The 12753-nt window shown below is 43.1% G+C and overlaps 1 protein-coding gene across 1 annotated transcript in view; it reads left to right on the top strand.

The window, feature by feature from the left end:
• THADA (THADA armadillo repeat containing) overlaps window positions 1-12753 on the top strand; it is a 626363-nt gene that overhangs the window by 223454 nt on the left and 390156 nt on the right. The window contains exon 26 of the mRNA XM_069768603.1: window positions 1476-1598. Coding sequence (XP_069624704.1) covers window positions 1476-1598 — 123 coding nt within the window. The remainder of the gene's footprint in view (window positions 1-1475; window positions 1599-12753) is intronic.

Genomic DNA, 12753 nt, shown 5'->3' with positions numbered 1-12753 from the left:
ATGATGCATAGCTAGACACCAGCTTCTGGCAGCATTTCTGAGGAGTCCCAGACGCCTTCCTAATCCTTCTGGCTCTTGGACCCTGTGGCAACCTCCCCCCGGTTCTAGTTGATACACCTGGACTGGGTGTTTATAGACTTCTGGTCTTCTGGAAATCGCTGGTGATATTTCCATATTCCCCTGTTATGGCTTGAACCTATAGCAGTCGGCTATCTTCCTCTTTGGTGCTGCTGGAGGATGTCTGTGTTCCCTCTCTGAGTTTACTCAAGATACGTGTTCCCCTTGTTTGTCTATCCCAGCTGTCTTTAGTTGTAGTGGGGATTGACTAGTTCTTACCCCATCCTTCCTTAAGCAGGGATTAATGCCAGGGTCAGGCAGGGATTAGGTTCCTGCTCGGCAATAGGTGCAGAACCTGTATAGGAACGTTTAGGACAGACAGGGTGACTTTAGATCTGCCTAGAGGTACCCACTCCTCCCTTCCCTAGTGTTGGGCTCCCTTCCCCTCCTGTAGCATAGGAATCAAAGCAGCTAAAGAGTGTTACAAATCTTCACTATAGGCATCACTGATCCTTCGCTATGCTTCACTGTAATCCTCAGAGAGTCTCCGCTATGCTTCACTGTAGGCATAATGGAACCTCCACCATGCTTCATTATAAGCATCACCAATCCTCCAACATGCTTTACTGTAGGCGTCACCTAGCCTCCACCATGCTTCATTGTAGACTTCTCCAAGCATTTGCCCTGCTTTTCTTTAGGCAGTGTGTTCTTTTCACCATATATTTCATTGTTATCTTTCCAGACATATTTCTGTCACATAGGTCTGAAAAGTTTGCTTAACTACCCCACAGATCAGAGTCCCAGAACTTCTGTGGTTTATTCATAGACTTTTCAGTACATTGGAGACAACGTTTCTTCAGACTTCCGGTCAATAGAGGTGCAAGTCTCCGTTTGGGCATGGAAACATTCAGGCTTTACTATGCGCTTTATTTTGCAAGCTGAGAATTCAGTGTCTGCCGCCCCTGAATCTTGTGGTCAGTGGAAATTGACAGCATACAGAAGAAAAACACTGATTTGTTAATTAGGCCTAAGATGCATTGGGACAATCAAAAACTTTTGGGTGCAAAGGCCGATTTTACTTTCCATCTTTCTATAAGACATTCTACAGTTTCTGATTTGTTCTGTGTTTTTTGTCCTCACCATTTTTAAGATCTCTGCTTGCTTGTCAGTAAATTGAAATGATCTTGTTTACAGCTAGAATTAGAAAGCCAATTCAGATCTGATAACACCAAGATGATGGCCTGCTACAATGTGTCCAGTGTTTAGTAATATAGGATCTTGGAGTTGGTACCTCGCTTTTCCACTGATACATTGTAGCAAACCATGAGGACACAGAAATATTTGGGTTTGGATATATTGTAGCAAACCTTCAATTCACTCGCAACACTTAACTCTGTTTTGTCCTTATTCTCTCATAGGTTCATGCATTGAATATTCTGAGAGCGGTTTTTCGGGACACGCGTCTTGGTGAAAATGTCATTCCTTACGTAGGAGAGGGAACCCAGGCTGCAATTCTTGGATTTACTTCTCCAGTCTGGGCCGTAAGTCTTCATTTATGAATGATTTGTTGCGCAAGTCTAAGCAAATCAACCAATATTTGCAAACCCCTTTAAAGTGCTTTTTTAATGTGTATGTGGGGTTAAAAAAGAATAATAATTTTTGCAATTGGGTTTCGTTAAAAAAAAAAATTGCACCATTTGCCTTCTGAGCTGGACTGTCTTTTGCTGGCTGCAGATTGAGTTAACTGAGAATCCATCAGTGAGCTAATTATGATGTGTTACCCGATAAGTTGTAACTTTCTTTTTCTGCGCTCCTCTCAGCCGATTAATGACCACTGACCTCATCAAAGTTGAATGTGCAAAGAAACAAAGAGCCTGTAAAAGCAAAATAGTGCAAAATTGTTAATGAAACCCAATTGGTAAAATTATTTTTGGCCCTAAAATACATGAATTTAAGTAGGAAAAAAAAATCCTTAAAGGCGAACAACACGTTTAACTGCAACTAGGCACCGTATCAGGATTTTCTGTATGATTTTATCAACATAGTGTATTCTTCACCTTTTGATTACGTTGAGGAAGGCGCTGAGACTATAAACCCCACGATGTGTATCATTCACAAAAGTTGGGATTATTCAAGACTATTAGGGGTATGTCTCCTTATAGAGAGGTTTTCAATGATGTGATGGCGATTTGCACATGAACATCCACCCCTCTTGGGAAACCAGTGTATTTTTTTTTTCCTGAAATGGAGTCAGAGAAATGGTTCTGCCTGCAGCCACCACTAGATGGAGCTTGTGAGTTGACTGCATACTGGTATACACTGATCATAGCTCCCTCTAGTGGTGACTACATGCCAGAACATTACACGTGTGTGAATGGAACTTGGAGCTCTATCCACAAAGCAAATCTTTTTATTTTGTTATAAAATATTAAAAAAATATATTCATGCAGAATTTTAGACACACAAAAAAGCGTCGATTTGTCACATGACCCATTTCTGAGCTGTTTACTTAATGCTATTTTCAGCTTTTGATTGACGCCTGTATGTATTGTTTTGCAACCCCCCCCCCCCTCCCCAATTAAACATTTTGCACTTTTATTCTTTTCTTGGAAATCTTGACTATTTACGACCTACGCCTGGTATTCTAAATATGTCCCAGACGTGCAGATACGTTTTATCAAAGTTAGGAAACATTCTGCGCTATGGTGCTTCTACCATTTGAGGGGCAGTGATGGGGTTAATGCGCGAGGTGGAGGCCTCAGCCGTTCCCCGAGGTTAAATCTCAGCAGGGCTTGCTAGTTGTTATGCACCGCCGCAGTTCAGCAAATAATCTTGCTCCGGGAGTGTATAGCGATGGCTGCATGTTTGACTAGCGGTTATATTCACCTTCGAACACTTGTAACATCTGTTGCACATAAAATCTGCATGCTCCCCAGACATTAGGCCGTGAGTTATTGCTTGTTCCACTGTCACATCTTTGGACAGATTAAGACTTGGTGCCATGGAACCCTCCGAACCTGTTCCCTTATTCTCTAGAAACCTACATGCCAAGCGCCAAGGAGAAGCACCGACAAACTATTCTCAATTAATGAGCCGAAATCTGCGCAGCAGAGAGAAGCCGCCCCCCATGCGCTGCCATGATACGGCCTGTCCTCGTGGAAACATTAAGCACTTCTCCACCTCCCCCCTTCTGACGTTCTGGTTGTGTCCTAACTTGAATGATCGCAGGAAAGAGACAAATGAAGCCTGAATACAAATCACTAACCAAGAAATGAGTTTATATTAATGCGTTCTACATCACGAAGCTAGAAGTCCTCGAGTTTCTGTGCTACAGCTCGAAGCACCTAATATAGTAAATGTTAGTAACTTGGGGACGTGGTCGTAGGTTTGATAGTAAAAGGAACCTGTCACGCGATTATGGCTGCTCAAAACTTCTGGCCGGCTCTTCCCAGCGCTGCTTTAGTTGATTAACAGGTCTCTCCATCCTTGGCACTATAGGGGATGATTAGGACAATAAAGATCAACTTCAAATATGTCCGTTCATGCTGTCCAAACCACGAGCAACATGAACCAGAACCTGCCAGCACGTTTGCAGCCGGGTATATTTTCTTCTGGCCGGCTCTTCCCAGCGCTGCTATAGTAGATTAACAGAGCTCTCCATCCTTGGCACTATAGGCAAGGATTAGGACAATAAAGACTCACTCTAAATATGTGGATTCACGCTGTCCAAACCACGAGCAACATGAATTGGAACTGGCCAGCACGTTTGCAGCCGGGTATATTTTCTTCCGGCCGGCTCTTCCCAGCGCTGCTCTAAGTTGATTGACAGGTGTCTCCCAATGTACACACATGGGAGGGAATTGGCAGTCGTCTGGAGCAGCATGAATCGGGACCTGGCAGCATAATTGTAGACTGGTATGTTTTTTCTTCTGAAAGGTTCTGGCATTTCAGAGAAAACGTAGTTTAAAGATCTGACTGGGGACGGTGCTGGACTAGGTTAATCTCTGGCTATGGTTTACATAGTAACATAGTTAGTAAGGCCGAAAAAAGACATTTGTCCATCCAGTTCAGCCTATATTCCATCATAATAAATCCCCAGATCTACGTCCTTCTACAGAGCCTAATAATTGTATGATACAATATTGTTCTGCTCCAGGAAGACATCCAGGCCTCTCTTGAACCCCTCGACTGAGTTCGCCATCACCACCTCCTCAGGCAAGCAATTCCAGATTCTCACCGCCCTAACAGTAAAGAATCCTCTTCTATGTTGGTGGAAAAACCTTCTCTCCTCCAGACGCAAAGCATGCCCCCTTGTGCCCGTCACCTTCCTTGGTATAAACAGATCCTCAGCGAGATATTTGTACTGTCCCCTTATATACTTATACATGGTTATTAGATCGCCCTTCAGTTGTCTTTTTTCTAGACTAAATAATCCTAATTTCGCTAATCTATCTGGGTATTGTAGTTCTCCCATCCCCTTTATTAATTTTGTTGCCCTCCTTTGAACTCTCTCTAGTTCCATTATATCCTTCCTGAGCACCGGTGCCCAAAACTGGACACAGTACTCCATGTGCGGTCGAACTAGGGATTTGTACAGAGGCAGTATAATGCTCTCGTCATGTGTATCCAGACCTCTTTTAATGCACCCCATGATCCTGTTTGCCTTGGCAGCTGCTGCCTGGCACTGGCTGCTCCAGGTAAGTTTATCATTAACTAGGATCTCCAAGTCCTTCTCCCTGTCATATTTACCCAGTGGTTTCCCGTTCAGTGTGTAATGGTGATATTGATTCCTTCTTCCCATGTGTATAACCTTACATTTATCATTGTTAAACCTCATCTGCCACCTTTCAGCCCAAGTTTCCAACTTATCCATATCCATCTGTAGCACAGGTTTAGACTGTGTTTTCTCTGAAATTCCAGATCATTCCAGAAAAAGAAACAGACTTGCCAGCAATCATGACAACAGGCCCCTATTCATTCTTCTCCCTGACTACACTATGTGTGTACTTCAGGAGAGACCCTTCAATCAACTAGAGCAGTGCTGGGAAGAGCCGGCCGGAGGAAAATATACCTGGCTGCGATCGTGCGGCCAGTGGTTTGGACAGCATGCAACGACTGACGGATTGAGTCTTGAATGTCTCCATCTGTTCCTATAGCAGTAAGGGTGGACATTTCACAATTTTATGTGATTGCTGACTCAACAGTGCTTGAAGAACAAAGTTTTATTCTGCAGCATTGTATGTGCTAATGAAGCCGGAATAGGCAAGTGTGGTGTCTTTACCCCGACTAGTCCTGTCTCAGATCTGCTAATCATGCCTCTCTGGGTGTGACTGACAGCCTGCATACGCTCCCTGACGAGACCTGTCACTCATATCACTCATACCTAAGTCAGCCTGGAGCAGGGCTGTGATATGTGAAGACTATATATTCCTTGATGAGCACAACCGGGGTTATCTCCAGTTTCATCATCCTCAAAAGCCTTTGGTTTTCCACTTAAGCAGCAGTCAATCCCTTGTTATAAAGCTGTCAGACTGACTTAAGAGGAGGATGAGGATGAAGCTGGAGATCTCCACTCTCAGCACAACTTTGGTTAAGTCATATTTCTTTATATATCACAGCCGTGCTCCCGGTAGTCAACTAAGATGTGGCAAGTATTATATATGCAACGTATGTTTGTACTTTTTATGCTTTTTGTATACATCTTTAATCATCAGAAATTTCTTAAAGGCGCACTCACATCAAAGTTTTTATCCTCTTAATATAGTGCTACATAATAATAATTACTCATCTTGCCTTTCTACCTAGTTGATTCTTCTCTTTTCTTTGCTCTATGTAGAAACAGAAAGTTTCCTGTCCCTGCAGTTCATTCTTCTCCTTAACTCCTGACCCAACTGCTCCGCTCCTCCCCTTACAAAGACATTTGCAGTGTCTTGTGAGCCATGCACTGAAAATTAACCTCCTGTTTCTACATAGAATTTATCCAAGAAGTATCGTTTCTCCTTGCGGAGATTGACATGTTAAGCATGCCGAGATGAGGAGACTTAAAGCCCCAATGCTCCTCTGGGAAATATGCAAATTGTCTCTTCAGAGAGGAAGAGGACTAGAACTCTAGTGCCACCTGTTGGAAGTAGCAATCCTAAAAGTCAACGTCAACCCTTTAGCGAGCCTTGTCACATGACTAAGAATGAAAATAAAATCAGAATCTCAATTTGCAGACACCGTGTTTCGGGGTACTGCCCATCGTCAGTGCAAAGTGGCGATCTGGAAGCAATGTCCCCCAAAGCCACCCACAACTATGAACATAACAAAAAACAGATGGACACATATTAAATAGAATTTTAAAAAGAGGTATAAATTAAAAGGAGGATAAGGAGGAAAAGAAAACCACCAAAAACTAAAGGAAAAAATAAATGCAAATTCAATAATGAAATGAGTCCATGACATTTCCTCTTCCCCTCTTACAGAACTGCAAAACAGAAATGTGACAGCCTTAAACTTCTCTATATTCATTTTAAAGGGACTCTGTAAGCAGATTTTTGCTGAGAGAAGCATAATGTAGGGACGGAGACCTTGATTCTAGGGATTTGTCACTGACTCAGCAGATGCCAATACAATCAGTGTTTTATCAGCAGGAGATTATCACTTCAGGAGAAGGTGTCACGTGATAAGCCGTCCAGCCAATCTGTGTAATCGTGCCGCCATCTCTGATTGGCAGCTTTCTGACGATGTGCCCGTGTGCACAGTAAGTTGCCAATCAATGGTGTTGGTGGGGTTATTCACAGCTCAGCAATCATAGCACTGCGACATCTACAGCAGAGAAAGCAGGGATTTTATTAAAACTGCACCAAGCAACCACGTAAGTGGCATATCGCTGGAATCAGGGTCTCTGCTCCTACATCATGCAACTCTCAGATTCCATAGCAAAAACCTGCTAACAGATTCCCCTTAGTAAAGCTGAATTACAATACCAGACACACCCCAGGGACAAGCATGGCGCTGTTTCTGGAAGAAGGATGCCATTTTTTTTTTTTCCTAATTGTGGACTATCCCTTAGTCATATCTGTCATTAAGCAGCTGTGTTTCTCTCCAAAAAAAAAGTAAAAAAAAAATCCAAACAAACAAAAAATATTCTGCATGTGCCACCCTCATTTTCCAGAAAATGGGACATGTCCGCTCTTGGGTCCACGCTGCGTATCAGCAGTCGTCCTGTATACTATCTGATTTACGGCTTTTCGTAGCACATGTTTTTATATTTACTTTTTGTGCCATTTATGCCACTCTGTGCCCAGCCTATTAAATTTTTTTATGGGGCTCATAAGCAGCACTTTGGAAAAAATTTCGTAGAACACATTTTTTTTTATTATTATAGTTTAGCCTTTTTATATGGCCTTCAAAAGAAAGTTTATTAAAATATGACATCTGCAAAATCCATTCTTAACAGCGCTCTGCTTCAGAGAATATCCTTGAAAAAGAATTTTAGTGCGGCTGTTCAGGGAGCTGGTGGGGGATGAGTCTCTTATTTTATTTTTCGCAGGAAGCTGCCATTGTGTGCTGACATTACAGCTATTGTACGGCTATGTAATGTCTGTTATCTTCTTAATCCATTCTACATTTATCTTTGTTTGGCTCATTAATAGATTTGATATTAGCCACATAATGGAGGAGTTTGAGCCTTGAGGCCAGTGGTGTTACTAAAGTCCTGCGGGCGCTGGTGTAAGATGTGGCCTGAAGCCTCCAATGGGAAATTGGTCAGATGTACAGACCTCTGTAATAATGTCCTCTGTCCTGGCCCCCATCGTGTAATAATGTCCCCCATCCTAGCCATCATCATGTAATAATGTCCACCCATCCCGACTTATCATCAAGTAATAATGTCCCCCCATCCTGACTCACCATCATGTAATAATGTCTCCCCATCGTGACTCACCATCATGTAATAATGTCCCCCCATCCTGACTCATCATCATGTAAAAATGTCCCCCATCCTGGCCCTCATCGTGTGCTAATGTCCCCCATCCTGACTCTCCATCATGTAATAATGTCCCCCCATCCTGGTCCTCATCATGTAATAATGTCCCCCCATCCTGACTCATCATCATGTAAAAATGTCCCCCATCCTGGCCCTCATCGTGTGCTAATGTCCCCCATCCTGACTCTCCATCATGTAATAATGTCCCCCCATCCCGACTCATCATCATGTAAAAATGTCCCCCCATCCTGACTCATCATCATGTAAAAATGTCCCCCCATCCTGACTCATCATCATGTAATAATGTCCCCCCATCCCGACTCATCATCATGTAATAATGTCCCCCCATTCTGACTCATCATCATGTAATAGTGTCCCCCATCCTGACTCATCATCATGTAATAATGTCCCCCCATCCTGACTCACTATCATATAATAATGTCCCCCCATCCTGACTCGCCATCATGTAATAATGTCCCCCCATCCTGACTCGCCATCATGTAATAATGTCCCCCCATCCTGACTCACCATCATGTAATGTCACCATCCTGGTCCTCATCGTGTAATAATGTGCCCCATCCTGGTCCTCATCGTGCACTAATGTCCCCTGTCCCCCCGACCTTTGCGCACGCTCATTATGTGCATCAATACCAAAAATAGTCAGTCTGTTCATTCTGGCCAATGTACTTGGGCTGTTTCCTGAAACAGAAAATTATCATAAAAAAGTCCCAGTGAAAAATTGCAAAATACAGGGTAAGGGAGGGTATGTCAGCATAAAAAAAAATAAAAAATTGAATATATATATATATATATATATATATATATATATATATATATATATATACATATACATATACACATACACACACAAAAAAAAACAGCAGAACATGTGCATGAATCTAGGCCAGGGGTCCCCAACTTCAGGCCTCGAGGGCCGCCAACAGTGCAGGTTTTCAGGATTTCTTTAGTATTGCATCGGTGGTAATGTGATCATCTGCACAGGTGATGATTCCAACCCCTGTGCAATACTAAGGAAATCCTGAAAACCTGCACTGTTGGCAGCCCTCGAGGCCTGGAGTTGGGGACCACTGATCTAGACCATGTGAGCACACAGAGAAACATTAAAGCCGTTCAATGTAGATTATACTTCTCAAAAACATTGTTTTAAAGTTCACCTTGCCGTGGTTGATGGGCATACATGAGTTGACCAATTTATGCACTAAGAAGTTTCAATTTCATCTATTACTGTGAGTTTTGTGAAAAAAAAATTTTTTTAACTTTTCTTTTTTTTTTTTTTTTTTTTAAAAAAAAAAAATGTTTTTGGGACGTATAATCTACATTGAACGGTTTTAATGTTTTCCTGTGTTTTCACATGGCCTTGATTTATGCACATGTGCTGCTGTTTTTTTTTGTCTATATAATATAGTTTTGCAGCGTGCACGTGTTCACATTAGGAGTGCTGCCTGTTTTGTTTTTTTGTATATGTATACCGTATATACTCGAGTATAAGCCGACCTGAGTATAAGCCGAGACCCCTAATTTTGCCACAAAAAACTGGGAAAACTTATTGACTCAAGTACAAGCCTAGGGTGGAAAATGCAGCAGCTACTGATAAATGTCAAAAATAAAAATAGATACCAATAAAAGTAAAATTAATTGAGACATCAGTAGGTTAAGTGTTTTTGAATATCCATATTGAATCGGGAGCCCCATATAATGCTCCATAAAGTTCATGATGGGCCCATAAGATGTTCTATATTAAAATATGCCCCATATAATGCTGCAGAAATGCTGATTATGACCCCATAAGATGCTCCATAGACACATTTGCCCCATATGCTGTTGCTGTGATTAAAAAAATAAAATAAAATAAATCACATACATATATACATACATATATACTGTACATACATACATACATGCGTGGTTCAAATCCCGCACCAATTTGCGGCTGGACTGCGCCTGTTGCTGATTGGTCACGGGCAGCTGGCCAGATCAATCAGCGATGCGGGATTTCCGTTACAGACAGACAGACAGAATTAGACAATTATATAGTAGATACCCGATGCGTTAGAATCGGGCCACCATCTAGTATTCATATAAACATTGATGCTTACATTTATGTTTAAACCCATAGGACACACCTCCATTGTTTTTCTCCTGTCTTTATTTTAAGAGTCAAAACTTAATTAGTCATCTATCGCTGTATGACAGCTTGTTTTCTACAGGATGACTTATAGTTTTCAAAGACACCATTTATTTTACCATATGATACATTTTTCTCTCTCTTACACACTGTCCTCCATGTTGTTCTCTCCCTCACAGACTGTCCTCCATGTTATTCTCTCCCTTACACATTGTCCTCCATGTTATTCTCTCCCTCACACACTGTCCTCCATGTTATTCTCTCCCTCACACACTGTCCTCCATGTTATTCTCTCTCTCAGACTGTCCTTCATGTTATTCTCGCCCTCACAGACTGTCCTCCATGTTATTCTCGCCCTCACAGACTGTCCTCCATGTTATTCTCTCCCTCACACACTGTCCTCCATGTTATTCTCTCCCTCACAGACTGTCCTCCATGTTATTCTCTCCCTCACACACTGTCCTCCATGTTATTCTCTCCCTCACAGACTGTCCTCCATGTTATTCTCTCCCTCACAGACTGTCCTCCATGTTATTCTCTCCCTGACAGGGCACACCAGTTAAGTGAAAACCATTCCCGATGACTACCTCTTGCAGCTCATCAAGAGAATGCCAAGAGTGTGCAAAGCAGTCATCAAAGCCAAAGGTGGCTACTTTGAAGAACCTAGAATATAAGGCTGGGTTCACATTGCGTTCCTGGCGTCCGTTAGACAGACTACGTTACACCGCGGCATAACGCGGTGTAACGTAGTCCGCTAGCGCCGCCATTGAATGCAATGTCGGACGCATCGCTAGCGCATGCCCACAATGGGCGTGCGCTAGCCATGTGCCGTCATTGAGTGACGGACCCCGAGACGCGGGCTCTAGCATTTCCGGGTCCATCACTGCTAGCGCAGATAGAGCTAGCAGATGCTCTATCTGCACTAGCGTGCTGCCATAACAACACTTGCGTTAACAGCAGCCTGTTAACGTATGTGTTTAACGGGCTGCTATTAACACAATGTGAACCTAGCCTAAAGGTACCATCACATTTAGCGACGCTGCAGCGATCCAGACAACGATCCCGATCGCTGCAGCGTCGCTGTTTGGTTGCTGGAGAGCTGTCACATAGACAGCTCTCCAGCGACCATCGATGCCGGTCCCCTGGTAACCAGGGTAAACATCGGGTTACTAAGCGCAGGGCCGCGCTTAGTAACCCGATGTTTACCCTGGTTACCAGCGTAAAAGTAAAAAAAAACAAACACTACATACTTACCTTCCGCTGTCTGTCCCCCGGAGCTGTGCTTCTCTGCATTGACTGTGAGCGCCAGCCGTAAAGCACAGCGGTGACGTCACCGCTGTGCTCTGCTTTCCGGCTGGCCGATGCTCACAGTGCGGAGAAGTAGAGCGCCGGGGGACAGACACTGGAATGTAAGTATGTAGTGTTTGTTTGTTTTTTACTTTTACGCTGGTAACCAGGGTAAACATCGGGTTACTAAGCGCGGCCCTGCGCTTAGTTACCCGATGTTTACCCTGGTTACCAGTGAAGACATCGCTGAATCGGCGTCACACACGCCGATTCAGCGATGTCTGCAGGGAGTCCAGCGACAAAATAAAGTTCTGGACTTTCTGCTCCGACCAACGATGGCACAGCAGGATCCTGATCGCTGCTGCCTGTCACACTGGACGATATCGCTAGCCAGGACGCTGCAACGTCACGGATCGCTAGCGATATCGTTCAGTGTGAAGGTACCTTTAGACATAATTTCAGTTGTTTCACACTTGTTTATTAAGTATATAATTCCACATGTGTTAATTCATAGTTTTGATGCCTTCAGTGTGAATGTACAATTTTCATACTCATGAAAATACAGAAAAATCTTTAAATGAGAAGGTGTGTCCAAACTTTTGGTCTGTACTGTATATATATTATATTATACACACACACACACACACACACACACACACACACACACACACACACGCGCACACACGCACACACACACACACATATCTAGCACAGAAACTGGTTTTAAATATTAGGTCTTTTTCTGATCGTTCTGTTACCACGGAATGACTGTTCAAACCAAGTACAGGTTCTGGGTGCTTCACGGCGGGGCCAATCATTTATATTCACCTTCCCACGTGCTTGTTTTTCCTTTACCTCCTCCCTTCTCGGACTATGAAGCTTTCAATCAAAGAAGATGGGGGAGGAGATTGAGGGAAAACAGATGGAAGGTGTGGCACAATGATTGGCCCCGTGAGAAGCACCGAGCGGCGGGACATAGTTTGAACAGTCATTTGTGCTGACAGAGTCCCTATAAAAGCTGTGTACACCTTCGTGGAGGTTTTTTTTTTAATGTTGTTAATATGCTTCCTAAATGCAAAGTCCTCACTTTCCCCTCGTTCACTGTTTATGATATCAGCAGAGGGGAGAGGATTATTCCCAGATCTCTAGAGCAGAAACAGGGAGAAGTATCTCAAGGAAGGCAAAGAAAACATTCTATAGAAAACAAGGAAAGAACGCATGCAAAGGAAATTGCAGGATAAAGCTTTGTTGATACATGAGCTACCGAAAGCCTCAGCACCCTGGCTCCACACAG

This window comes from Ranitomeya imitator, chromosome 5 (genome assembly GCF_032444005.1).
Source record: "Ranitomeya imitator isolate aRanImi1 chromosome 5, aRanImi1.pri, whole genome shotgun sequence".
NCBI classification, from domain to species: Eukaryota; Metazoa; Chordata; class Amphibia; order Anura; family Dendrobatidae; genus Ranitomeya; species Ranitomeya imitator.
This window is presented reverse-complemented; position numbering and strand designations above follow the sequence as displayed.